General features: G+C 51.3%; 1 protein-coding gene across 2 annotated transcripts; it reads left to right on the top strand.

The window, feature by feature from the left end:
* The first annotated feature begins 5,680 nt into the window (after window positions 1-5,680).
* On the top strand, window positions 5,681-24,770 carry Fabp6 (fatty acid binding protein 6). Of its 2 annotated transcripts, none has more exons than XM_087194883.1 (6): window positions 5,681-6,596; window positions 10,178-10,300; window positions 18,101-18,168; window positions 19,876-20,051; window positions 23,079-23,168; window positions 24,657-24,770. In XM_087194883.1, the coding sequence occupies exons 2-6, from the start codon at window positions 10,296-10,298 to the stop codon at window positions 24,708-24,710; spliced, it is 393 nt and encodes a 130-aa protein (XP_087051009.1). In that variant the 5' UTR covers window positions 5,681-6,596; window positions 10,178-10,295; the 3' UTR covers window positions 24,711-24,770. The 2 variants fall into 2 exon arrangements, with proteins under 2 accessions (XP_087051009.1, XP_021095962.2); XM_021240303.2 differs by lacking the exons at window positions 5,681-6,596; window positions 24,657-24,770 and adding exons at window positions 6,872-7,007; window positions 24,115-24,183.
* Window positions 24,771-26,731: the final 1,961 nt, after the last annotated feature.

Genomic DNA, 26,731 nt, shown 5'->3' with positions numbered 1-26,731 from the left:
CCAAGCTGCAGATGCCTCCCCTTTCTGCAGGAGAGGTCTCCAGGCTGAACAAAAGAGGCCCCGTGAGGCAGCTGGGCACAGCCCTCCTGCCTGATGTGGCTGCATCAGCCACCACGGAGGATGGGACTCAGAGCTCAGACCTGGCTGTTGGCCTCAGGCAGGTCGCCGCCATCTCCAGGGTTAGCTTTTCCAACTAAAACCTGAGCTGGCCTTTATTTTTCAAGGTCCCTCCTGCTCGGAGCGTCCTTGTAGAGCCCAGCCTTTTCTGTATTTGAAACCCACACCTCCTCCAGGCCTGCTAGGACCCTGTTTGTCTCCGCCTGCTATTATACAACTGGCCTCTTCCCTCCAGAGAGGTTTGCAGACAGCCCTGGTTTCCAGCAGATAATAAATGACCTGGGCTCTGCAGGCCGGACACTGTCACTTCTCAGCTCCTCCATTGTTGCAGAAGTGGCTGTGGATCAGATGTAAAAGAATGAGCCTGAAGACGGGCATGATGGCCCAGCATTTAAGAGGCTGAGGCAGAAAGATTGCTGTGAGTTGGAAGCCAGCCTAGACTACCTAGCAAGACCCTGTCTCAAAAAAAAGTGTGAATTGAGTGTGAATGTGTTCCCATAAAGCTGGTTTAGGGCAACTGAAATTTATTATTTCTTGGTGCACTTGGGATTGAATTCAGGACCTTGTCACTGAGTATATCCTTAGCCCCCTCCCACTTTCTTTCTTTTTGTACCGGGGATCAAACTCGGGACCTTGTGCTTACAAGGCAGGCGCCGGAACCACTGAGCTAAATCTTTCTTTTTTTTCTTTTTTTCTTTTTTTTTTTACTCCCACTTTCTTTTGAAGAGAGAGGGACTTTCTAAGTCACTAAGTTGCCCAGAGTGTGCTCTGGGTTTATGATCCTCCTGCCTCGGCCTCCCAGAGTGCTGGGATTGCAGCAAAGTGTCACCACACCCAGCATTCTTGCCCCTTTTCTGAAGCAGTGCTGGAAGTCCTCTTTTATGAATGTCTTTAGGAAGTGTGATCTAAAATACAGTATACAGTGAATAGAGCTGGGGATTTAGCTCAGTGGTTCTGGTGCCTGCCTTGCAAGTGAAAGGTCCAGAGTTTGATCCCTGGTACCAAAAAAAAGAAATACAGTGAACGCTGCTGCCGAGTGCCAGCCAACAGGAAAGCAGGCTTGTAAAGACATTACGATGTGTTCACATCCACCTTATTTGCCGGATCTGGCACCCTGCGAGACTTCTGGCTCTTCAAACTCAAAATGACCATGAAAGGTAAAGGTTTTAAATCAATTCAGGAAGTTGAGGCAACCAGGAGAGCATAATTTTTTTTAAATTTTGGTAGATTTTTTTATTACTGCCTCAATTTTTTAAAATTGCAAAACATTTATTGATGCACTTTAGGCATACATAATGATAACACTCATTGTAGGGAATTTGCAACTGTAAATGATACATCTCACCTCGTGTTCCCCATTCCCCCTCCCCTCAAGCCCCCTCCCCTCCCTACGTACAAAAGCCTTGTTTCCATTTTTTCTATTTTCACTTTTTTTCTTGCCCCTTCCTTTCTCCCTCCCTCCTCCCTTGTTCCCCTTTCCATTTGAACATTTTCTTCCCATTTCCCAACATCTATTATACATTTTAGTCCTTATTTCCACTTTTAGTTTCTCATACTAGATAAACAATGCAGTATTTAAACATGTGTGTCCGATTTATTTCACTTAAGAGCATGGTCTCAAGGTCCCTCCATTTAGCCATAAATGTCTGAAGCTCATCCTTCTTTATAGCAGAGTAATACTCCATTGTATAAAAAACCCACATCTTCTTTATCCATTTGTCAGTTGATGGGCATTTGGGCTGTTTCTAAGACTTAGCTATTATAAACTGTGTCACTTGCTATAAACATGGGTGCACATATATCACTGTGGTATGATGCTTTTAATTCTTTCAGGAAGATACTAAGAAGGGAAACAGCTGGGTCAAATGGAACCTCTACTTTTAGTTTTTTGAGAAATCTCCACTGATTTCCACAGTACACTAGTCTAGACTCCCACCAATAGTGGAGATGGGTTCCTTTTCCCCCCTAGCATTTCTTGGTCCATTTCATTCTTTCTTTCTTTGGTACCAGGTGTCGAACTTGGGACCATGCACTTTCGAGGCAGGCTATGGAACCACTGAGCTAAATCCCCCGGCCCACAAGTTCATTTCTTAATAGCAGCCATTCTTTCTGTATGACAGCATAATTAAAGACAAAAAAAAAAGAGGACTTCCGGAGCTGCTTCACAAAGTAGCAACCATGATGACATACATGTGTGAAGGAGAATTTTGAGGGGGATTAATAACACGTACCTTTTACTGTAATTTTGGTTTTTTTGTACCAGGGATCGAACTCAGGACCTTGCGCTTTCAAGGCAAGCATGGTGCCACTGAGCTAAATCCCCCTTACTGTAATATTTTTAAAAAGTTATTGAGAGGGCCGGGGATTTGGCTTAGTGGTTCTGCCCCTTGCCTAGCAAGCGCAAGGACCCAAGTTCGATCCCTGGTACCAAAAAAATAAATAAATTTTAAAAAATAACAAAAGAAGTTATTGAAGTAGGGTCTCACTGTGTAGTTCAGGCTGGCCTTGAACTCACAGTGATCCTCCTGTCCCAGCCTCCCAAGTGGTGGGATCAGAGGTGTGTGCCACCACATCAGACTTCTTTTTCTTCCTCCCTTCGGTATTGAGGATCAAGCCCAGGGGCACCCGACTACTGAGGTAACATTGAGGAGGTTTGTACACCATGCTGCACTGTGCCACACTGTAACTTCCAAGGGTGGGCAGCAAGCCACTGCTCTGCTGGAACACGCAGCTCTCGGCAATCCTAAACCCAGAGTTGGTAAAGAACTAAAGCAGCAGAGTTTAAAATAGACCAGTTTATTTGAAGATGGGGAAGGAGGAAGAGAGAGATGACAGACATCTCCGGATGCGTAGAGAACTGGAAAGTGACTTGCTTGTGGAGTCTTGGCCGCAGCTCCCTTTATTGAGATCCTTAGCCCACGGAGGCTCCTGGAATCTGATTGGCTCCCTGGCTTGTCTGTTATCCTAACCTTCGATTTCTTCCGGTCCTGAGACTTTACCCGCTCCTAGGTGGAGGTAAGAGTATGAGTGGGGGCCTTATGGCCCAAAGGATTAAGTAGACCGGAAGTTTGCTACCTAGGGACTACCTCGGGCTACCTAGCAACTTCCTGGTCCTGAGTTCTTAGTCTTCCTCAGAGCTTGAGGTAGTCGCCTTTGCCCTTCTAATTGGTGGAGTCTGGCTGTAGAGGTCAGAACTGCCTTGTTAATTTTTAATTAACAATGAGGCCCTCATTCTATGTTTTCCCTACAACAGTGGCCCCCCTCCCCCGCCCCTACACTGAGCTATATCCCTAGCCCTTTTTTGTGCTTTATTTTGACAGTCTTGCTAAATTGCATGGGTTGGCCTCATAGTTGCAGTCCTCCTGCCTCAGCTGAGAAGAATGTTGGGAATGTTCTTAGTTGATTTGGAATAAAATCTAAAAGCTTCCCTGCGGGTTGCTGTGCCTACCACCTAGTCCTTGCCCCCCCCCCCTTATTTTTAATACAAAGTCTGGCTCTGCCAGGCAGGCCTTGAACTCAGCGATTCTCTTGCCTCAGCCTCCCAAGTGCTGGGATTACTGGAGTGCACCACCTCGCCCAGCTTCCTCTTTGGTTTTATTTGCTTTTTTTTTTTTTTTTGTACCGGGGATCGAACTCGGGACCTTACACTTGTGAGGCGGGCGGTGGAACCACTGAGCCAAATTCCCAGCCTTCCCTTTGGTTTTTTGAGGCAGTCTCGCTTGAACTACACAGCCCAGGCCTGGCCTGGCGCCATCACCCCTCGAGCTTTCTTTTTTTTTTTTTTTCTTGAATGGGCCCGGGACGGTCCTTTTTTATTGAGGAACGAAAGGGCCCCCGCTGGGCCCCGCCTCCTCCTCGCTCCGGGGAGGCCTGCAGCCTGCGTCTTCTAGGTCCCTTGGGGACCTCGGGACCGCTCCCGGTGGACGGGATCTGCACCACGCACCACTGGCAGCGGCCACAAAGGCGACGGACGGAGGGGATCCGCGGAGGAGGACGCCGTGCGGGCAAGAGCGCGGGGCCGCCGTCCTCGGGCCTGTCCAGGTGGCTGCAGAGGGGACCTCCAGTCTGCCCCTCTGCTGGTCCCCTCGGGGGTATGACGACTGCAGATCTCAGCCTCTCCCTGCCCCAGCGTGGGGACCCTCGAGGGAAACCCGGCCAGCCGGAGGCTCTGGGGCTTGGCGAGCCCTCCAGAGGGACGCGACCCGGGTGCGCCGCTGGTCCGGTTTGCTTTTCTTTTTACCAACAAGGGGCTGACAACTTCGTTTCCAGTCACCGCGGATGGGAGGAGCAAGACATCTCCCAACCACATTCCTTTTCCTAGGTGTCTGGGGGAGGGAAGGCAGAGACCGAAAGCTCCACCCCCACCCTCAGGCCCCCTTCCTGCTGCACAACTCTGATTCACCGTGGCACTTCGTTTGCCAAGCAATGTGTTCACACCCTTAACAAAACCTGCTTGCCAGCCCTGCTTTACGGCAGCTGGGCCTCAACCCTCCTAGTTCCACAGGTAGCCCAGGGGCGTGGCATTTTGAGAGTTTTGCAGTGCACAACTGGGTAACCCTCCCTGTGCCCCTGTCGGGGTGGACAGATGGCCCCAGAGCTCCGTAGGTGTATGGGGAAGGTGGGAGGCTAGGCCGCCCTCCCACTGCTCAGCCTAGGTAGCTCGCCTTTATCTCTTTCACAGGTTGGACTTCCCAGTAAGAAGTCACTTGAAACCATGTGTCCCACTACTAACAATGTCAAACACTGTGGAAACCTTTGCTCGGAGAGAGGCCGGTTACACCCCAGGGGTTTCCCGATGTGAGTCCCGCTCAGCCTCGCACTTCCTGTGTGGTCTTGGGTGGAGTAATGCAGCTCACCTCAGAGTGCACTGAGTTCGGGGACGGTGTGGTCACACAGCTAAGGCCTGCTGCGTGGCCAGGTGCTGATCAGGACCTTGAGGGAGGGGACAGTCCCTTCTAGTCCTGACGGCAGTACTGGGGATTGAACCCAGGTCTTTCGCACTGAGCTCCAGCCAGCCTTATTTTTAAATTTTATTTTTTTTACTGGGGATCGAACTCGGGTTGTTGCGCTTGCGCAGCAGGCGGCAGAACCACTGAGCTAAATCCCAGGCCCCTTATTTTTAAATTTTGAGACAGGGTCTCACTAAACCCCCGGGCTGAGCTGGAACTTGCAGTCCTCCTGCCTCAGCCTCCCAAAGTGCTGGCCGGCTTCGGCCTCAGCATTGTCGCCCCGGGTCAACGTCGCCGGGCCTTCCTGGTGCCTTGCAGGATGTCCGGTCACATCCCTGGCCTGTCCACACCGTGCCAGTCCCACCCCCTCTGACCAAAAATGTGTCTAGAAATTGCCAAATGTCTCAAGGCCACCAAATCGACTCCTGTAAAGAGGCACCAGGACCCCCAGGGTGGTGCAGGGAGCGGGAGGGGCGGGAAGGAATGTGGCAGGCGACAGAGAAGCTGCTCCTCCCCGAACTCCAAGGCGGCGCCGGCTCGGCCCTGGAGCCCGCGAGCGCATGCGCATGTGTGCATGCGTGCTTGTGTGTGGGTGTGGGTGCGTGTGTAGAGAGGAGGAGCTGCAGAGGGTGAGGGGCGTGGGGTCCGGCAGCAGTCTCAGGCCCTTTCTCGTTCCCCACGGTGACCCCGACGCCCCGCGGGTCCTCTCCCCGGCCGGCCGTAGGCTCCGTCGCGGGTCCCCTGCTTCCGCCTCACACCCCCCAGCAGCGTTCATTCTCTGCGAAGCGGCTGGCGGGGCGCATTAACGATACGACGCAGGCCCTGCCTTCCCGCGCCCGAAGCTGTCTCCTGGCCGCCGCGGTCCTCGGCGTCCAGCCTGCACCCGGGCACAGGCCTTGGGGTGCCCGGGCCCCTCCTGGACCCCAGCTCTGCTCATTCTTCCACCTCCCAGGTCTCCTTCTCTGCCGCAGTGCGTTCGGCCGCCCCTACCCGCGCTTCTGCCCCGGCTGCACCTCTGCCCGGGCCCCCCTGAGCTCAGCGCCGCATCATCGTCTACACAAGGCCGCCTCTGTCAGGCAGCAGCCCGCCTGCTCACCCAACCTCAAATTGCCTCCTCCCCTCTGTGCCTCAGGCCTCTGCATAGTTTTTGTTTTGACGAAAGGTCTCACTAAGGTCAGGCTGGCCTCGAGCTCGAGATCCTCCTGCCTCACCCTCCCAGGTGCTGGGATTACAGGCCTGTACCACCACGGCCGGCTGTTATTTTTATTCTTGCTTGTTTGTTTTGGGGTTTTCTGGTACCGGGGATCAGGGGATCAAACTCCGGACGTTGCACTTGCGAGGCAGGCGGTAGAACCACTGAGCTAAATCCTCGGCTCTGTTATTTTTGAATACAGAAATACATAAAGGATTCGGAGCCGCTCTGTGCGCTTCAGTTCCGCATCTCACGCGAGCGGCTTCACCTCTGGCTCCCGGGCACTCACAGGCGGGGGCCAGCAGGACCCGGACTAGGACGGTGACAGAGGACAGCAGGTGAGTCCCGAGCAGCTGCAGAGGCCACCAGAGGAGAGTGAAAAGTGCCACCTAAGGACCCTGCACACCTTTCCCTGTGATGCTAATGAGCCCCTGCTCGGGCTTCCGGACCCCTGCCTCGCCCTCAGTTCCTCTGCCACGGGCCTTGAGACTCATGGTCGCTCCCCGGAGGAAGGGCGCTCTCTGGGATTCGGCCGCTCGCCAGGCCCCTCCCGGCCCGGGTGCAGAGCCGGCCAGCAGAGGGCGCTCCAGGCGCGCATCCCGGCTCCGCGTCCGCAGCCTGGTGGGCTGGGCGTCTCCGGACGGAATCCTCCCTGGGGTGCCTCAGTTTCCACAACGCAGCCAGCCGCTCTCCGCCCCCGCAGCCACACAGCATGGGGCTCCCCGCCATGCAGAGGGTACCAGCACAGGGTAAACGGAGGTTCTGGCTCGAGTGAAACGGCATACTTTGGCTTCTTTTTTTTTTTTTTTTTTTTTTTTTTTTTTTGGTACGGGGGATCGAACTCATGGGGGCCGAGCCAGTGGGGGTCACTGTCAGAAGACAATGGGCTGGAAGTTTCTCAGGGAATTAAAGGAATGTGGGGAATCCTCCCCACTGTGGCAAGATGGTTTTGGTGGGGTTGTGACAGGGCTGTGTCTTCTGCCAGGCTTGGGACTGCGGGCCTCTGCAGCTGCCCAAGGACAAGTTCCCAGTTGTGGCTTGTCTCAGGGGACATTGCCAGGAAACCCAGACAGGGAGGATCAGCCCCACAACTTCTCCCCTTTTTCCTACCACGTGAGCCCCCAGCCAGGTCAACAGTCACATGTGCACGCGTGTGCGTGTTTCTACACAGTCATGCACACATACATACACAGAGGCCTGTGTTTTAAAAGGACACATGTACCTCACAGACATCCTCATATACACACACCATATTTGGTGCACACAAACAAAATGCACACATACGTGTGTGCACACCTACCCATCCTTTTGTTCAGTTCTCCCACATGGTGGACGGCTTCCAAGATGGCTGCCATCCAGTCTTTTTATCCTGTTTCACCCAGCAGAAAAGAAATTCAGTTTCCCTGCTCAAGTATCTGTGGTAGAAGCAATGTTCTTTCTTAGCTTTCTGATCCACGGCTTGAAGACTAGATGCTTTTTTCCCTCCCTCTTGGAAGCCAGCTGCCATGTAAGAAGGCCAACCATGCTGAGCCCAACATGCTGGGAGGAAGCCCAAGCTAGTCAGTGGACAGGAGGCTGCCGATGAGCGCAGAAGTAGAGCCCTGCCACCTCTGCCCATCTGCTTGCTGAACACAGTGAATGACCCAGTCGATGCTATGGGGCAAGGGTGACCATGGACTACTGCCTACCTAAATTCCTGACCCCCAGAATCATAGGAAATGACAAAAAAATTTAAGCCACTGTGTTTTAGAATGATTTGTTATGCAAAAATAATTGAAGTCCCCACATATATTATGTACTTGCTTATGTTCATATATGTACAAATTCATGTACATTTATAAAGAGGCACGCCTAGCCAGGCATGGTGATGTATGCCTGTAATCCCAGCACTCTGGGAGGCTGAGGCAGGAGGATTGAGACTTTGAGTTTAAATTGCAAATTTGAGGCCAGCCTGGGCTACATAGTGAGTTCAAGGCCAGCTTAAACTACAGAGCGAGATCCTGTCTCAAAAACCAAAAAATAGGAAACAAAACAAAACAAAAAATAGGGCCGGGGATTTAGCTCAGTGGTGCTGCCTCCTGCCTTGAACGCGAGAGGTCCCTGAGTTCGATCCCCGGTAGAAAAAAAAAAAAACCCCAAACAAACAAATAAAAGGGGGGCTGGAGATGTAGCTCAGTGAGAAGGCTCTGGGATCAATTCCCACTAGCATGAGAGAGAGAGGCAGAGAGATAGAGACACATGCCTGCGGTCCTGAGCACATTCCTCCGCCATTCCAACCTGCCTGCCTTCCTTCCGGACAGAACGCTTGTCAGGTGACCTCCATTCCTCCAAGCTCCAGTGCTTTTGAAAAGCTAATTCTAAGGGCCAGGGTTTAGCTCAGTGGTTTCACCACTTGCTGTGCAAGCACAAGGACCCAAGTTTGATCCCCGAGTACCAAAAAAAGAAAAACTAATTCTAGCTGGGCTAGTGAGGCAGGGCTGTAATCCCAGCCCTGGGAAGGCTGAGGCAGGAGGATCGGCACAAGTTTAAGGACAGCCTGGGCTACATAGTGAGATACAGTCTCAAAGAACCAAAAGAAAGGGCTAATTCTATTTCCAGCCCTAGAAGAGGGGTCCTTTGAAGTCTAAGCTGTCTTGGTGATCTCAGTCCCCTTGAGAGAGAGCACTTTAGCTTTGGCTGTGTGAGCCACCCATGAGTCACAAGGGAAGTTGGCGTGGGGCTTCTGGGAAAGTTGCCCCACAAGCAGAGAGTCATTCTTCTTCACTAGGTTCTGTCCTGCGTGAATGAGGAGAATGGAACGCTGCCCTATTGTGTGATGAAGAGGGTGTATTATTAGCCAGAGTGGGACGGCAGAAAGGAAGGCAGAGCTCTTAACAACGTTACTGACCCATACAGTCAGGCAGCTGTAGAAGCCCCCTTCTACCTCTGGAACTCAGTCACATGACAGAATAACTTTATTTATTTATTATCTGAGGGTTTTCTTTCTTTTCCCCTTTTTCCTATTTATTTATTTATTTATTTATTTTTGGTAAAAAGGATTGAACTCAGGGCCTTCACACTGAGCTACATCCCCAGCCTTTCATTTTATTACTTTTTAAATTTTGAGACAGGGTTTTGTTAAATCAGTACATTCCTTGGGCTTTTGATCCTCCTGCCTCAGCCTCCCAGTGTGCTGGGATTATAGGTGTTTTCTCTTTTACTTTTTTTCTTTTCTCTTTTACTTGTAGCCTAAGGCATCCAACTGATACCTCCCTTCTCCATAAACAATCCCTCTCACATCAATACCCACAAACCTGTATACAAATAGATCCAGAGCTGCACATGGAAAGTCATGACTGTGCACAATAAATGAGCATGCACTACATCCCACCTACACATGCAGCACACCCCTAATACTCACAGAGAAGAGCACACATCCTTCTGCATACCCAGATAGGCGGGGGTGTGCACGTCACTTACACATGTGCTCACAATTCCCATGAATAGTACTATGGACACGGACAGTGTGCATTTGGCACATGGAGGCCTCCTTCCCAGGGCACCAATAGCTACAGGAATGGATCCTTTCTGACCCACATGGGTGCAGCCGCACTGCACACCCAGGGCTGCGTCTCCCTGTTCCTGTCAGGGAAGCTTGGTTCTCAGAGGAAGTGCTAGGAAGTGCGGAATGTTTGCGAGGGTCTTCGTGCCAGGTAAATAGATCTTGGAGGGGACTAATGCAGTTCTCACAGTGCCCCACTTAGCTTTTTTTTTGTTTTTTGGTGCTGGGGATCGAACTTGGATCCTTGCGCTTGTGAAGCAGGCGGCAAAACCACTGAGCTAAATCCCCGCTGCCCCCCCCCACACTTACCTTTTTGGAGAATGGGTTGTTTTAAGAGAGTGGCTGACCTATGATGCTCTGTGGATTCCTGTCTTCCAGGTGGTCTCTCCACGTCTCAGGCACCCTTGCCATTACGCCATTTGTCATAAGGGGGCAGAGTGCAGAGGGGGCTTGCAAAGCTGCTGCCAAGCTGTTTGGACTTCCAGTCTCTAAAATCATGAGGTAAATAAACTTCTTTTCTTTTTAAGTTGCTTGGCCTCAAGTATTTTGTTATAGCACTGGAAAACAGACTAATATTCAAGGCAGGTCAAACGTGTGTGGAGGATCACAGAAAAGGCTGCAGCCTCAAGGAATGTGGGACCTGGGTGGAAGTATGAGTCACACAGGCATAAGGAGCATCGAAGGTGACAAAGGAGGAGAGCTGGGAAGGGGCTGGCCTGGGTGCTGTTCATCCCGTGACCTTGGGAACTCAGTTGCTTCACCTCCATGAACCTCAATTTCCTTATCTGTGGGGCAGGCTAAAGGACAATAACTGGGTGCTCTGATGATCAGATGAGATAACCTACCTCTGACTGCTTTGTGAACTGTGGGTGTGGTGCAGTCACCTTTTCACCAGGAACAGGAACAGGAATGTGAAGGAAGGAGGAATCCATCCCTATGCCAGGCATTCAGACCCAGCAGCTGCTGAGTAGGGGAGACCACCCGGCAACAGGCCGCCTTTGGGGGGCCTGATGTCAGCACTGAGGTCGAAGACCAGTGCCCCATCACCTGTGTGGAGCAGTGCACCCCAAGGAGAAAAAATATCGGGGCAGTCACTCCTTGGCCTTCTCAGAACTCCGATCCCTCCCATCATTTCACTGCCGGCTCCACATAATTATTTTCTCCTATTTGTGAGTTTAGGGCAATACTGGTTCCCGATAACTAGAGGCTTAACAGGACTGAATTATAATGTGTGTCCTGCAGAATCACACGGTGCATTAATACCAAATGAGTTCATTAGGAATTCATTAGGGTGAGTCCTGAGGCTGCCACGGGGATTAATCAGGGAAAGCCCACAGCAGGAGTGGGGAGGTGCGGGACTGCACAGGGCGGGGGAAGACCTTCAGCATCTGACTTTGGCCTGAAGCTGTATGTGTGAGTGTATGTATGTATGTATTTATTTTTGCAGTACTGGAAATCGAACTCAGGACCTTGTGCTTGTGAGGCAGGTATGGTGCCACCCAGCTACATTCCCAGCCCAGAAGCAGTATTTTTTTGAGGTCACGGGCTACTTTGGATGTGAATTTGGACGTGAGGTGACTCGCCTGTCACTAGGACCGCCCTCTGCTCTTCTTCCTGTTCCTGCCTGGCTCTTGCCACAGTAGACTCCGACTGCAGATGTGGGGTGGGTAGAGCTGTGAAGCCAGGGCCCTATTGCTATTCTCACCCGCCCTACTTCTGATGGAAACTTCTGGGTCCCCGACAGGCACCCCCACATGGGCTTCTGCTTGATCCCTCAAGACTCCACCCCCTCAAGCACCTTGAGCACCTCCAGGAGCAGATGCATGTCCCTAGCTTGGCCAATTGGACTTTATGCCCTCTTTTCTTTTCTTTCTTCTTTTCTTTCTTCTTTTCTTCTTCTCTTCTCCTCTCCTCTCCTCTTCTCTCCTCTCCTCTCCTCTCTCTTCTCTCTCTCCTCTCCTCTTTTCTTTTTTTTCTTTTCTGGCACTGGGGACTGAGCCCAGGGCCTGGACTGAGCTTACATCCCTAGCCCATTTTATTTTTTATTTTGAAGCAGGGTCTCTCTAGGTCACCTAGAGTGGGCTCAAATTTGCAATCCTACTGCTTCAGCCTCCTAAAGTGCTGGATTAGAGGCCTGTGCTACTGTCCCTGGCTTCTCCTGCTAGTTTTCTAAGTAGGCAATTTTGTTTTTGATTTTGTTTTTATTTTTTTGAGAAAGGGTCTTGCTATGTAGTTCAGGTTGACCCTGAACTCACTATGGAGCCCAGGTTGGCCTCAAAATCATGACCAACCTTCTGCCTCAGCCTCCAAAGTGCTGAGATTACAGGAGTGCATCACCACTCCTGGCTAGCCCCGTACCTGGAATTTGATCTTTCCCTGGACTAGTGACACACAGTCAACACTCAATGTGCCCTCCGGGTTTATGGGCCATGGACATCCAGTGGAAGGGCTTCGGCTTAGCCACTCACCTTGAATGGCACAATTCAGACAGCATATGGACCTGAATAACACTTTTGCTTACTGTAGTGTTTGTTCCTTACGAATGCCCATTTGTCTTCCTCACCTAGCTGCCCAACAGCTGGGGACTGACTGAGGAAATTGTGCTAAATCCGTACAGTGGGTTACAATAGGGCATTAAGAGGCGGGCCAGGGATTTAGCCCAGTGGCACTGCACCTGCCTCACAAGTGCAAGGTCCTGAGTTCGATCGAGGGTCCAAAAAAAAAAGAGTTGACGGCTGGGGCTGGGGACAGAGGTGGTGGGAGTGACGAGGGAGAGTTGTTAAGAAGGTGGTTTATGTCAAACCAGCTACTCTAGGGAACGGGAGCTGGCTGAACCCCACGATGAGAGGATGGACTGCTGGGCAAGTTGGAAGCCCTGCTGAAGGGTGGGCGCTGCTGTCCCTTCTCACTGTGCGGCTCTTCCTATGGACAGAGAGGGTGCACCCACGGGCGGGGAGGGAGGAAGCCAGGCTGAGAGGTGGGGAGGAATGGGGGCGGGCGGGGTGGAGGAGTGACGGGCGGAAGCGTCAGGCAGTGGGGTGGCACTGGCTTTTCTTCTCTGTATGCTTTCATTCCCCAACCCAGCACCTGAGCTCAGGACATATGAACCAAGTGAATGAAATGATGGACTCATGACTTACGGACCTCATTGTGACGTAAAGACCAGCTTTCTGCTTTCCATCAGAGGACCAGCAAGGCCCACGGTGGCTGGAAGTGCCACTTCCGTCAGAAAAATGGAGTCCTGGGGCGCGGGATTTAGCTCAATGATCCCACTGCCTGCCTTGCAAGTGCAAGGTCCTGAGTTCGATCCCAAGTCCACTTCCAAACCTAGTGACTGTTTGACCTTGGATAAGTCACTTTTCTTTCCTTCTTTCTCTCTTTCTTTCCTTCTTTCTCTCCCCCCCCTCCCTCCCTTCCTTCCTTTCTGCCCTTCTTCCCTTCTCTCTTTGTGTGTGGAGTGGTAGGGATGGAACCCAGTGCCTCACACATGCTAGGCAACCACTCTACCGCTGAGGTCTGTCCCCAGCTCTCTCAGAAGGTTTTGTGTGGAAAATGAGATGCCAGGTGTCAAGTTTGTAGTATAGCATCTGGCACTGTGGTTTTGCTAAGTACCAAAGGAACAGCCAGTCTCCAAGTCAGTCTGTAGGCCACAGGCAGATCAGCTCGTGGTGTTTAGTTAGAGGACTTGAGCACAAACCTGGAGCCACATTGCTTCTCCAACTACCTGGGTCTTATATTTCTGAGCATCTGCTTCTTCATCTGCTTAGTGGGGGAAATATCAGAAACAAGGCAGTCGAATGGGTGGGAGAATAGGATGGTAACTGACATGAACCCAGGGCTTGGGCACTGCAACTGCATACAGATCTTATTTTTTTGTTGTGTGGTGCTGGAGATCGAACCCAGACCTTAGTGTGCTAGGCAAGTGCTCTGCCACTGAGCTACACCCCCAGCTCTGTGACAGATCTTGGTGCCTAGCATCCCCCCACCAGCTGGGATGGAGAATCCAAGGGAAGAGCAGGTTTCTGAGGGTTGGACAGGAGCTTTGGACGTGTTAGATTTTTAGACCTGTTAGGTCAGCAGTTGAATACAGTGGTGCTTTGGTTCATGAATTTAATTCTTTGCATGATTTTGGTTGCAAATCAAGTTGGAGGAGAACAAATCAAATTTTTCCATAATGTCAACATTGAACCTAACCATTGAATTTGGCTCGGTTCTCACCCAATTCAGTTTGAGACCAGAATGGTGGAAAGAATTAAGTTCGTGAACCGAGGCACCACTATCTACTATGTCCAGAGAGAGATCTGCATGGAGAGATAGAGGGAAAAAAACTGGAGTCATCAGCACTAGATGGTACTTAGAGCTATGGGTTGCTTGAGGACAAAAAGAGAAGAATGCTCGGAGAACAAAACGGAAGTCTAAGCCTGGGGCATCTGATACTCAGAGCTGAAGCAGATGCTCACCCCGGGAAGCTGGGACCGGCCCTGCCAGCCTGCCCAGTGTTCACTTGACACACTCCACAGCCTCTGTAGAAAGGGTTTTACAAAATGAGTTCATTTAATCCAAGACCCATCTTTTCAGGTTGGTGCAGCTGAAATTTTGCAGATGAGGAAACTGAGATACAGAAAGATAAATATCTAGCCCAAAGTCACACAGTCTGTGAGTGGCAGAACTGGGATCCAAACCCAGGCAGCCTGGCTCCAGTCTCCATCCATTTCTCACTGTGGACAAAGTGGCAACTGGAATTCCAAGGGAAGGCTGGATTTCTCAGCCTTTGACTTTTCTGTTTTGTTTTTTGTGGTGCTAGGAATCAAGCCTAGGGCTTTATGCCTGCTAGGCAAGCGCTCTGCCACTGACCTATGTCCCTAGGCTGTGTATAAGTGAGAATAGAACCAGGAGAACATTATGGAATAAATTGCCCTCAGAATTATGGCATTTTGGCGGTCGGGGATTTAGCTCAATGGCACCACGCCTGCCCGGTGCTGCAAAAAAAAAAAAAAAGAATTATGGCATTTTAGAATCAATCCCAATGAACATTTTAGATTTTGGCTGAGGAAAGAGGAGAAAGCAGGAATGGATGACTGACAGAATCAGCAGCCTGATGGTTCCCTCACTACAAGCACAGCACTAGTGGCCCTGGGAGAGGCAGCTGGAGGATGCTCAGGGCCCTCCTCTGACGCATGTCTCCACCCCTTCTCTAGGTATTAGTTTCAGGAGAACAGTGCTTTTTGGGGCAGGATCCAGAGTCCAGATGGGAAGTGGGGCGCTGGAGTTGATTAGCCTTGGGATCCTTCTTATCTCCAGGGGTAGATTTGCTCTATTGTTTCATTGGCCCATAAAACCTCACTGATAGGGAGGCAGCTTGAGTTCACTCACCTCTCTGGGACGTTGTGAGTTGGGGCCTGAGCCCTGAAGGAGAAAGTCACGAGGTGTAAGCGGACGGAGGGTGGCAGGTCAGATGGTCAGATGCACATGGGGAGGGCAGTGAGGCTCAGTCAGGTGTCCTGGGCCAATGGTCCCACCACTCCCATCCTATCCTTGACACTGGCTTTGGGTGAGGAGGGCAGGAAGAAGGTGCAGGAAAGAGGGCTAATGAGGTTGGAGCTTCCTGCCAGCTTCCTGTGCGCAGTCCCCAGCACCATTTGCTTCTTGGGGACAAGAACAGTATCCATTCCATAGGGCTGGGGATTTAGCTCAGTGGTTCCACCACCTGCCTCGAAAGTGCAAGGACCCGAGTTCAATCCCCGGTACCAAAAAAAAAAAAAAAAAGCTGGAGTCTGTAAAGGTGGTCTGAAGGGTAAATGAGATAAGACATGTAAAACATGCAGTAGAATCTAAACGCATAGTAAACACCCAGAAATGTCAGCTATGATTGATTGTCATGGTTATTTCATCGTTATCATCAGTGAGGGGAGACTCTAACACTATGTACTACACTGTGGTCTTTATGGAAGGCAAGAGAGTAACAGAAAAATTTTAAATAGAAAAATCCTCTGAGCCCACCCCCCACCCCAGGCAGTTGCTGGTACATGTCTGTAATCTCAGAACCCTGGGAGGCTGGGGCAGGAGGACGGCAAGTTGAAGCCCAGCCTGGGCAATTTATTGAGATTCTCTCTCAAAATAAAAAGGGCTGGGGCTGGGGATTTAGCTCAGTGGCACCATGCCTACCTCACCAGCACAAGGTCCTGAGTTGGATCCCTGATACCAAAAAAAGGGGGGTGGGTGGGCCTGGGGAAGTATCTCAGTGCAGAGGCCCTGAATGGAATCCCCAGCAGTGAAAAAGAAAATCTTCCCAAGAATTTCATGTCTAGGAGTTCATCTTTAGCAAATAACCTTAGTAAGAAATCTGACATGTACATTCAGAGATATGAACAAGAAGAGTCACGTCAGAGTATTTACAAGAGGAAAACCAAAAGATTGGAAACAAGCTAAAGGTCCAGAAATAGCTGAGTAAATTAGAAAACACGTTGGGCTGCGGATTTAGCTCAGTGGTTCCAGTGCCTGCCTTGCAAGCACAAGGTCCCAAGTTCCATCCCTGGTACCAAAAAAGAAAAAAAAAATTATAAAACACGTACAACAAAATACTCTAGAGCTATTTACTTACTTTTTGCAGTGCTGGGGATTGAATCCAGGCCTTGGACATAATGAGGAAATTGCTGTACTACTAAGCTACACACCCAGCCCTCTAGAGTTATTTATTTATTTATTTAGAGTGATTTATTTATCTTTTTGTGGCTTTTGAGACAGGTATCTCACTATGCGGTTCAAGCAGGCTTGAACTCACTGTGTAGCCCAAGCTGGGCCTGAACTTGATGCCATCCTCCTGCCTCAGCCTCCTGACTGCTGAGATTACAGGCATGCACCATCGCTCCAAGCACCCAGCTCATTTTTTTCTTTTTTGTTCTTTTTAAACTGTTTTAGTTGTCCTGGGAAGTCCAATGTATGGCCTCATGAATGCTAAGCATGTGCTTTACCAGTAGGATATGTCCCCAGCCCCTGTAACTCCATTTCTATTAGAAAGTAGATGTACACAAAGCCTAGAAAGGAAGACACCGAATCATTGAGGCCACCTCTGTCAGGAGTCATTTGTGCTGACTTATTTGAATTTTTAATATATTGTATATTTTATCACCAGAAAGTGTGTGTGTGTGTGTGTGTGTGTGTGTTTATTTGAGACTAAGGAATTCTAAGACTGGTGACTGAAGACTGATTCAGTGTGGCAAAATTGCTTTTTCATCAGGGCAGAAACCACTTAGTCCCTGGTCTGGGGGTTAGCAGAGTTTGCTTTGGGTAGAAATGGTGGAGGTTCATGGAGAAGAGGCGCTGGAAGATGGGGGACTCGACGAGATTGTGAGACTAACAGTAACCGCGCTGGTCAGGGCGACAGCCAGCACTTCGCGTGCGCGGGAGGGCAGCGCAGAGGGCAGCGCGGCTACTGCCGGACCGGGTGGTTCTGGGAGACAGCACAGGAACCAGGAGTCCCGAGCCCCTTATGGCTGGAAGCCTGACCAGGGCACCCACCCAGCGCCTGGCACATGGCAGCCCTTATGGTGCCTCCTCCGGGTGCCCGCCGTGGTTCCCGGCTGCTGCTTGGGTCTGGTTGCGTTATCTCCAGGCTTGGGGTATCCAGTGTCCTTCGTGGGCTCCTGGCTGCGGCTGAGCTGTGTTTCCGCTCCTCGCGGCCCTCCTGCCCCTGTCACTGCTCGCTCGTCCTAGGATCCATCTCTCTCTGCTCATCCAAGTCCCACTGATGTTTCGGGCCCCTATGAAATGTCACCTCCTCCCCGATGTGCCCGAGCCTCTTGTGGGGCCCCACGGCTCCTTCCCCGAGCCCAGGCCACGCATCTGTTTCTCTCCTGCCGTGCGTGCCTCGCCCCTGGACAGGTCCAGGGCTCTTCTGGGAAAAGCATGCGTCATGTTCATCCGAGTCTGCGCAGAGCGGCCCACACGTGTGGGTGCTGGATGCACTGTGAGCAACCAGGGAGTGAATGGAGTGAGAGATGAGGGGATCCGGACAGGGCAGGCTGCGCACGGGCAGAGGGGTGAATGACTCCCACCCCTGCGGCTGCCCGACCCTGACCTTGCAGGCGATGGGATTACGGGGTGATGTTCCCAGGTGAAGGGCCTCAGGGCTCTGCCCACATCATAAAACAGCAAGCGCTTCCTCTTCAGGGCAGGAGGGAGAATGGGGTGATTAGGGGGCCGAGTCTCAGCCGCAGGTTTATAAGCTGCCACTCCAGACCCTCAGCATCAGGCCTCTTCCTTGTCTTGCTTGCTGCTCTCTGGCTCCGGCGCTCCCTGCAGTATGGCTTTCAACGGCAAGTTCCAGGCGGAGAGTGAGAAGAATTACGACGAGTTCATGAAGCGCCTCGGTGAGTAAGCGCCTAAGCCTCGGGCCTGGAAGCCGGGCCTTTGGGGTACAGTGGAACAGGACTTCATTCATTCATTCATAGCTGTTGAGCAGCTATCCTATCTTGTTTGAAGGTGATAAGAATCATAAAACTCTGTTAAAATACTTAACAGAGGGGCGGGGGATTTAGCTCAGTGGTGCTGCAGCCTGCCTCACAAGCAGAAGAGTTCCATCCACAGTACCAAAACCAAACAAACAAACAAAACCAAAACCAAAAAACAATTTAACAGAGCTGGGTGTGGTGGCACATGCCTGTAATCCTAGCACGTAGGAGGCTGAGACAGGAGGATCGCTGGGAGTTTGAGGCCAGCCTGGGCTACATAGTGAGATCCTGTCTCAAAAAACAAAACCCAGAATATTAGCATCTCCACTTTACTAATGAAAAACTCAAGGCCAAGGGGAGTTGAGTAATTAGTCCAAGTCACACAACTAGTAATTGGGGATGTGGAGACTCGGTGAGGTAGACTTGATGATTATTCATTCAAATATTTATCGAACACCTGCTATGTGCAAGAGCTATCTCAGTGCTACTGATGGGGCAGCTCAGGTCACTCCTGCAAGTCAGTGCGAGAGGTCACTAGCATCTGAGGCGCAGTGATGAGGCTGTCACTACATTCTGCCTGTGGAGAGATGACCAAGGGGTGAGCATAGAGGGCTGGGCTGATAAGCTGATCCTTCACTCAGTCATTCAACAAACACAGACTTTTTACTGTGCTACTGTGTGCAGAGACCAGTGACTTCACACTTTCTCTCCCTGCCTGCCTTATGACACTGGTCTGCTGTTGAGGGGAGCCACGGAAACAGTAGGTCTGACAATCCTGTGGAAACCCCAGTTCAGTACCTAACGTCTCAGGCAGTGATTGTCCAGGCTCAGAGGACAGCTACGGGTGACTTGTGCCCAGCTTCTCCAGGGTCTGACAGCAGAGCCCTCTCATCCCTGGGGGCTGGGGAGGCTGGAGCCCCTCTGAGTCAGTGACTGGCCTGACGTCTTCTGTGCTGTTGTGGAGCCGGGAGTGAGCCCACCTCCATTCTCAACCCGACCCTGACGTACCGGAAAGCCCTGTCCCCGCTCTGGGTCTTCCTTTGCTTATCTGTAAGCTAGAAGCATTAGAAAACATAAATTTCTGGATTTTTTCCTGGTATGGGCAATTGAACCCATGGCCTTCATACTGAACTACATCCGCAGCCCCTTGCATTTTATTTTGAGACAAGGTCTCACTAAGTCACTTCACACTTGTGATCTTCCTGCCCCAGCCTCCCAGAGTGCTGGGATTACAGGTGTCCACCACCTTGCCAGGTTTAGGAGACGTAATCTTGAAGATCCCATTCATTGTCACAAGTCTGTGTGCCGGTTATATATATTACTACCAGAAGACTATTATTGACAAGCATCACTTTGTGTGCCAGGTGCTTTACCAGACACAACCAGGGTGAATCCAGTCCTTGCAGTGGGCCCATGAAGGGGCCCTATTACCCCACCTTGTGGATGAGAACACGGAGGCACAGGCAGACGTGCGCCGCTGGGATCTGAAGGCCTGTGCAGTGTGTCCTGGGCACTGCACTCGAACCTGGGGGCCAGCCTCTCCTGGGGAGGACGGCTCTTTCTTTCTCCAGACCACAGGGTTACAAGCAGCTCTTATATGGTCCCTCTGCTTTTCACGGAGCAAAGGTCTCCCCAGCGACGTGCTCGAGAAGGGTCGAAACGCCAAGATCATCACGGAGGTGCAGCAGGATGGGCAGGACTTCACCTGGTCGCAGTCCTACTCCAAGGGCCACCTCTTCACCAACAAGTTCACCATTGGCAAGGAGAGCGACCTAGTTTCCCTGGGGGGCAAGAACTTCAAGGTGAGAGGCCCCTGGCCACTGTCCTGTCCTTCCCCACGCTGCTGTCCCTTCCACACCTCCGACAGCCGCCGCTGCCTATGCTGAGGATCCTTTCTGCATCCACTGGCACCGCTGAGAGCTGGAGGGACTTGGCTGCTGTCAGTAACAGACATGAGAGTGACCACAAAATCGCTGATATTTGCTGAGCACTTGACGTAGCATAACACAGACACTCGGTGAATTGTTTACACATCTTTTTTTTTTTGCTGCTGGGGATCGAACTTGGGTCCTTGTGCTTGCGCAGCAGGCAGCGAAACCACTGAGCTAAATCCCCAGCGCTATTTACACATCTTTCAAGTCACCATCATTACTCTCCCCACTTTACAGAGGGGTGGGGAGCCGAGCCACGGGCTTAAATAGCTGGCCCCCTCGTGTCCCTAGGCAGCCTGGCTGCAGACAGCAGCACCAATGTGCCAAGCTGCCACACCATGTAGCAGACATAGGTAGCCCAGGACCTATGGGCAGCTGGACAGGAAGTCACGCTCTCCCATCAGCAACCAGGGACCTTGGGCCAGTCATTTAACTGAGCCTCAGCTCTCGAGTGTGCAAGTAGGACCAGGTAGTCCCTCACTCGAAGAACCGTGGCGGAGACAGCCAACCAAGGCATAGAAGTGCTGGCATTGTGGCTGCCCATGGTGAGGATGGGGGAGGAAGAAGCGATTCCTCTGTTTGTCTTAGAGGTGAAGAAAGTGGGGCTCAGGGAGGCCAGGTCTCGTACCTAAGGTCCTGCCGCCACGGCAATACAGCTCAGAACCACAGCTGTGTGGGCTAATCAGTAAGCTGCTCCAGAGCTGGCGGCCTCTGCAGGCTACGGGTTCCCATTTGGGACACAATAGCCAGGCCATGAGTCATTCAGCCCAGTGGTTCTTTCTGAAACCACGCTGTAGAAGCCTCGATGGCCCCCCAGGCTGCCTGCTGGGCTCCATGCTTGTGTGCACCTGTGCTTTTCTGGCTTGCTGAAGACAGGTGTGCCCAGGCTTCATGCTCAGGCAGTGTGGCTCCAGAAGACACAGCCATCATGCTTACACCGCCTCCCAATCCAGCTGGGCCTGGGAGTCTCTTCGGGGCAGAAGCTGCAGCCTTGGGTAGAGAGGAGTGAAAGGTGTCTGTCTCCACCCTGCCCGAGCCAGTCCCTCTGACTTCCACCCATTCACAACCCTGAGAAGACAGCTCTTCAGGCTGCCAAGGGGAAAAATAAGCAGCCGTAGTATTCACCCTTGGCTTGTTTTGTTTGTACCAGAGATGGAACCCAGGGCCATGAGGCAGATGTCCTGCCACTCAGCCACACTCCCAGCTCCACCACCTAGGCTTTTTAAAAAAAATTTTATTGATTGATTATTTTTCTGAGACAGTGTATCATTATGTACCTCAGGCTGGCCTGGAACTCACAATGATCCTCTTGCCTCAGCCCTCCCAAGCCTGTAGATACATAATTGCATATTTCCTAAGACACTGTGCCCTGCTCAGGACCTGGGTTTTTTGTTTTTTTTTTTTAGCAAAATCTTTATTGGTACATTTTAGATATACATAATGATAACATTCATCATAGGGAATTTGTACCTGTGCATGATATACCTTGCTTTTTTCCCATCTGCCCCTCAACCCCTGTTCCCCTGCTTATTAGCAGCTCCCCAAACAAGAGCTTGGTTTCCATTTTCACTTGTCCCTTCCTTTTCCCCTCCCCCTTCTCATTTGAACATTTTCTTCTCATTTCTCAACATCTGCTATACAGTTTAATTTTTTTTTTTGGTACCGGGGATCAAACTCTGGACCTTGCGCTTGGCAAGGCAGGCAGTGGAACCACCGAGCTAAATCCTTGGCCCTTATACATTTTAGTCCTTAGTTCCACTTTCAGTTTCTCAAACCAGAGAAACAATGGCGGTATTTAAACATGTGTGTCTGATTTATTTCACTTAAGAGTATGGTCTCGGGCCGGGGATTTAGCTCAGTGGTGCCGCTGCCTGCCTCCCAGGTGCAAGGTCCCAAGTTCAATGCCTGATACCAAAAAAAAAGAGTGTGGTCTCAAGGTGCAACCATTTAACTTTAAATGTCTCAACATCATCCTTATGGCAAAGTAGTACTCCAGTGTATAAAGAAACACATTTTTATCCATTTGTCGGTTGATGGGCATTTGGGCTGTTTCCAAGATTTAGCTAACTGTGCTGCTATAAATGGGGTGTGCATGTATCGCTGTTGCACCTGACTTTTTTTAAAAAAGTCATCTCTCACAGGAGGGCTTTCTTTCTTTTTTTTTTTTTTTTTGTCTTATTCTTTTTCATGACTGCACAGTGTCCTACAGTAGAGAAAGGCTAACATTTACTTACCCACTCCCTCACTGACATTTAGGTATTTACTGGTGGATAAAGTGGGTTACCACAACACCTATGGACAGTATCATATCATCCTAACGGTGATGACCAGGACCATGCAATTGACATTTAAGCCATGCTCACCAAGCACTGTTTCATACATTATTTAAAAAATAGTGTTTTGGTTTTTTTGAGACTGAGTTTTGTTATGTAGCCCAGGCTGGCCTCAAGCTCAGGATCCTCCTGCCTCAGCTTCCCAAGTCCTGGAAATAATTTTTTTCCCCCAGTACCAGGGATCAAACTCAGGACCTGTGAGGCAGGCATGGTGCCACTGGGCTAAATCCCTGGCTGGAAATAATTTTTTATTTTGATGTTGGGGATTGAATCCAGGGCCTCACGCATGCTAAGCATGCTCTTTACCTCTGAATTACACTCCAAGCTCACTTTAATCCTCCCAACAACTTTATAAGGTCGGCATGGTCACGCCTCCCTTTTAGGGATGCGGAAACTGAGGCACAGGGCGGTCAAGCCTCCCTGAAGGTCTTGTCTGTCTTGGGAAATGTGCAGTTGCGTATCTCCAGGCAGGTTCCTAGAAGGGAGGACGGGGCTGCAGAGTTCTGCCTCCCTGAGTGGCTGCCTGTATCCTAGCAGCTTGGGTCCAGCGCTGTTTCCCTTCCAGGGCACCGTGAAGATGGAAGGCGGGAAGCTATCGATCGAATTTCCCAACTATCGCCAGACCTCGGAGATTGTGGGCGACAAGCTGGTGGAGGTGAGTGCTTGCTGGCTTCTGGATCAGTCCGACCCTCTTCTGAGTGACCAGCGCGGGGGCACAGAAACCTGGACCCGTTTCAAGGCGCTCTGACTCTGCTCCCTGCAAGTCAGGATCCCGTGGGGCTTTCTCAGTGCGAATGAAGGCGATGCCGGAGGGTCCCCAACGGGGAGCTGCTATGCCACGCCATTTCCATGAGGCCCTTCAGGCCCTTCCTGCCAGGTCTTCTGATTTTTCAAAAGAAGCAGGAAACCTGCATTTCTCTGTGAAATCTCCACGTGATTACATGTTGGCAACTACTTATTTTTTTTTAAATGCTGGAGGGTCCAACACACACACACCGGCGGAGGGGCCACTCCCGCACTCACCTCCTAGACATGGGTGGGGGCTGCCTGGCGCCTTTGTTTCCTGTCTGTTCCTCCTGGGGCCCCAGCGTTTCCCCCGGGTGGAAGAGATGAGGGGAGGTTAAAAGGGAAAAGAAGGTGTTTCCAGACCTCCTTCCCTCATCGTGAGCCTGTGACCTGGGCCGGGGTCTGGGCTTGGGGCAGGTCTGGAAGGGGCCCTCCTTCCTCTCAGGCCCTCCACGGGGAGGCAGCCTCGGCCCTTCTTTTACCATCTCCTTCTTCCAGCACTGGTCGTGGAACCCAGGAAGCACTGAGCTGCCTTCCTACCCACCCCAACATTTTATTTTGAGACAAAGACCTCCTAAGTTGTCACTTCCCACCTTCCCGCTTTTGACTCGCGCTGTTTCCTCCTCCTGTCCCCCTGGAGAGGGGAGGAGCAGAGCACACTCCAATACCACCCCCACCCCCACCCCACCCCCTACCCCCCGCCTTGGGGATTAGGGTCCCGGCATATGAACTGGTGAACTGGGGTGGGGGACACTAACCTCAAGTCCCTAATGTGGCCCAAGAGGCTCAGTGCCGCCCCATTATTCCCATTCTAGCAAAGCCCTGGGTCTCAGAGACAGCATGCGACTTGCCCAAGGCTGCACAGCTAGAACAGGGTGGAGGTGGGTACCAACCATCCCGACTTCTGGGCCAGGCTCTCTGCCTGTTCTCCCCAGGCTAGGGGGTCTTTTTCCTTCCCCTTCATTTTTATTTTTTAAAGAATTAAAAAATAAATAGATGTCTTGTGTTGAAACAAGTATTAAATGAACAAAAGTGAGTATCCCTCCTCTCCTGGGTGAAAACTGGCCTCTCAAGGCACCTGGACAGCTCCGGACACATTTTTATGAGAATTGTCATCTCGGGGTGCTGACTCCCAGGAGCTAAGTTCCTCAGCCTGTGAGGTGTGCAGGGACAGCCCGGGACAGGAGGGCCAGAAGCGGGCTTGTACCCAACTGGAGAACAAACCTTCAGCTCCCTCCTTTACCTCGGGCAGACGGCTTCCTAGGCTGTTGCGGGGTTCAGTGCATTAACGGAGGGGGTGCTGTCCCCCTCCAGCTGCACCCCACGGATCCCCCTCTGTTCTGGCTGCTTCTTTCAGGTCTCCACCATCGGGGACGTGAGCTATGAGCGCGTGAGCAAGCGCCTGGCCTGAGCCGCCAGGCTGGGCTCCGAGGGGGCTACGGACCCCCCAATAAAACTGACCTAAGCACAGACTTCTCTGTTGTTGTTTTCTGGGGTCCAGGAACAGCCTCTGATGGGATACACACTGGCAGGGAGTTGGAGAAAATAATAGTCTGTGAATCGGCAGGGGGACTGCCAGGTGACGGGAAGGGCTAGGACATCCAGGCTGGGAGGGGGCCCTGGAAGGAACTTGGGGAGACAGCAGAGGGGCTGTGAGCAGCAGATGGGTCACTGTGAGCCCTAGGAAGGGGCCCAGAGCCCAGGGTTGAGGAACACTCTGGGGCAGCATCGAGTTTGCCAGTGTCCTGCCCTGCTGGGAAGATCCCTCTGCCCAGGGCAGGGCTAGGAAGGGTGGCCCACTTGTCCCCTGGCAGACTGTCTCTGGCAGAGCAACAGAGGAGCCTACTTCATTCTTTGTCCTTGGGAACAATTGTCACATCTGGGCACCAATTCTACTAGTATTTTTCTGAGTGACAGTTCACTTTTATTTTTACTACAATGGAAACTGCATATCAATTCTGTATATGGAAAGTCAATTATTATTTGCTGTAAGTAGAGTTAAAACTATTAAAATACAGCTGAACCATGTGGACTTTAGCCAGATTTTGATGCCTGCCCAAAGCCGATGCATCGCTGGTTAAAAAGGGCAAGAAGAGTAAAAGGCAGAGTTGTATCACCTGGAGAACGCTCTCCTTAACTATCAGATTACTGTAAGACTACTGAAAAGGGAACATATTTACCAGAGAATTATCAGCTGGGCATGGTGGTGCACACTTGCAATCCTAGCTGCTCGTGAGGCTGAGACAGGAGGATCCCAAGTTCAAGGGCAAGCCTGGGCTACCGAGCAAGACCTTGTCTCAAAATAAAAAGATGGAGCTTAGTGGTACAGCATGCCTGAAGTTCTGGGTTCAATCCCCAGTAGTGAAAAAAAATACTGAATTATTATTGAAAATTACTGAATTATTGAAGGCAGTTCTTAAATGATCTTCAATGTAGAACTCCCATGTACAGGGAGGGGATAAGAAATGAGGTTTTGGGCTGGGGATTTAGCTCAGTGGTTTGACCACCTGCCTCAAAAGCGCAAGGACCCAAGTTCGATCCCTGGTACCAAAAAAAAAAAAAAAAAAATGAGGTTTGTCCAGCAACTTGCACAGGGTCTGGCACACAGCAGGCCCTCCACCCTGTAACCCCCAGCCCCTCACCTCGGGCAGCCTGGGCTTGGGCAGATGCTGGGCCCAGCTCACCGTCAGCAGTGCCTCCGTCCCACCTCCTGCATTTACCCTGGGACCTGTCTGTCTTTCCAAGAACAGCACCAGCCTCTCGCCACCCACCAAGCCAGGACCCCATGAACTCCACTGCTTTGCCAAGACTTAGTGCTAATTAAGTGAACTAGGTAAGCATTAAATTAAACTAGCAGTATTGCTGTTTCCCCTCCAGACTGAATAATTACTCATAATGAGCTTGGGTAATAAGTCTCTAAATAACAGAGTTAACTATAATTAGGCTGAAAACCGAAAGGGAGGGAAGAGGAGAGGAGGAGAGGGCGGGGGAGGGGGAAGAGAAGGAGGGAGAGGGAGGAAGAGATCTCAAGGACAAATTCACATTGTTGGCAGGGAGACTCCAAGTCCACGTTGGGCTAGTGGCACCTCAGACCACTGTTAAACTCTGTATTCACAGATACAGACGCTGAGGCTCAGAGAGGGGCAGAAGTTCACCCAAGGTCACACAGCGGACAGTGATCAAGGAGGCTGAGAGTAATGTGGACCGACCCAGGCTTCATGCCCCCAGCTGAGGCCAGAGTTTCTGAAGTCAATGGAATAAGGTGAGGCCTTTGGGTAGGGAGGATTCCTGTCAGGAGAGGCAAGTGAGCCAGGCGTGCTGGTTCGTGCTTTTAATCCCAGCACTCTGGGAGGCTGAGGCAGGAGGAATGCCAAGTTTGAGCCCAGCCTGGGCAACTTATCAACTGAGGGAGACTCTGTATCAAAACAAAAA

Source organism: Heterocephalus glaber, unplaced genomic scaffold, assembly GCF_053883595.1.
Source record: "Heterocephalus glaber isolate CG9 unplaced genomic scaffold, H.glaber_assembly_v1.0 deba00001606, whole genome shotgun sequence".
NCBI lineage: Eukaryota > Metazoa > Chordata > Mammalia > Rodentia > Bathyergidae > Heterocephalus > Heterocephalus glaber.
Note: the sequence above shows the minus strand (reverse complement) of the source record. Positions and strands in the feature narration are given on the sequence as shown.

Bases quoted from the DNA above. Each gene is read 5' to 3' on its own strand.
- Fabp6 (XM_087194883.1), top strand. The intron at 20,052-23,078 runs GTGAGAGGCCCC...TTTCCCTTCCAG, and splicing joins TGGGGGGCAAGAACTTCAAG to GGCACCGTGAAGATGGAAGG. The intron at 23,169-24,656 runs GTGAGTGCTTGC...TGCTTCTTTCAG, and splicing joins TGGGCGACAAGCTGGTGGAG to GTCTCCACCATCGGGGACGT.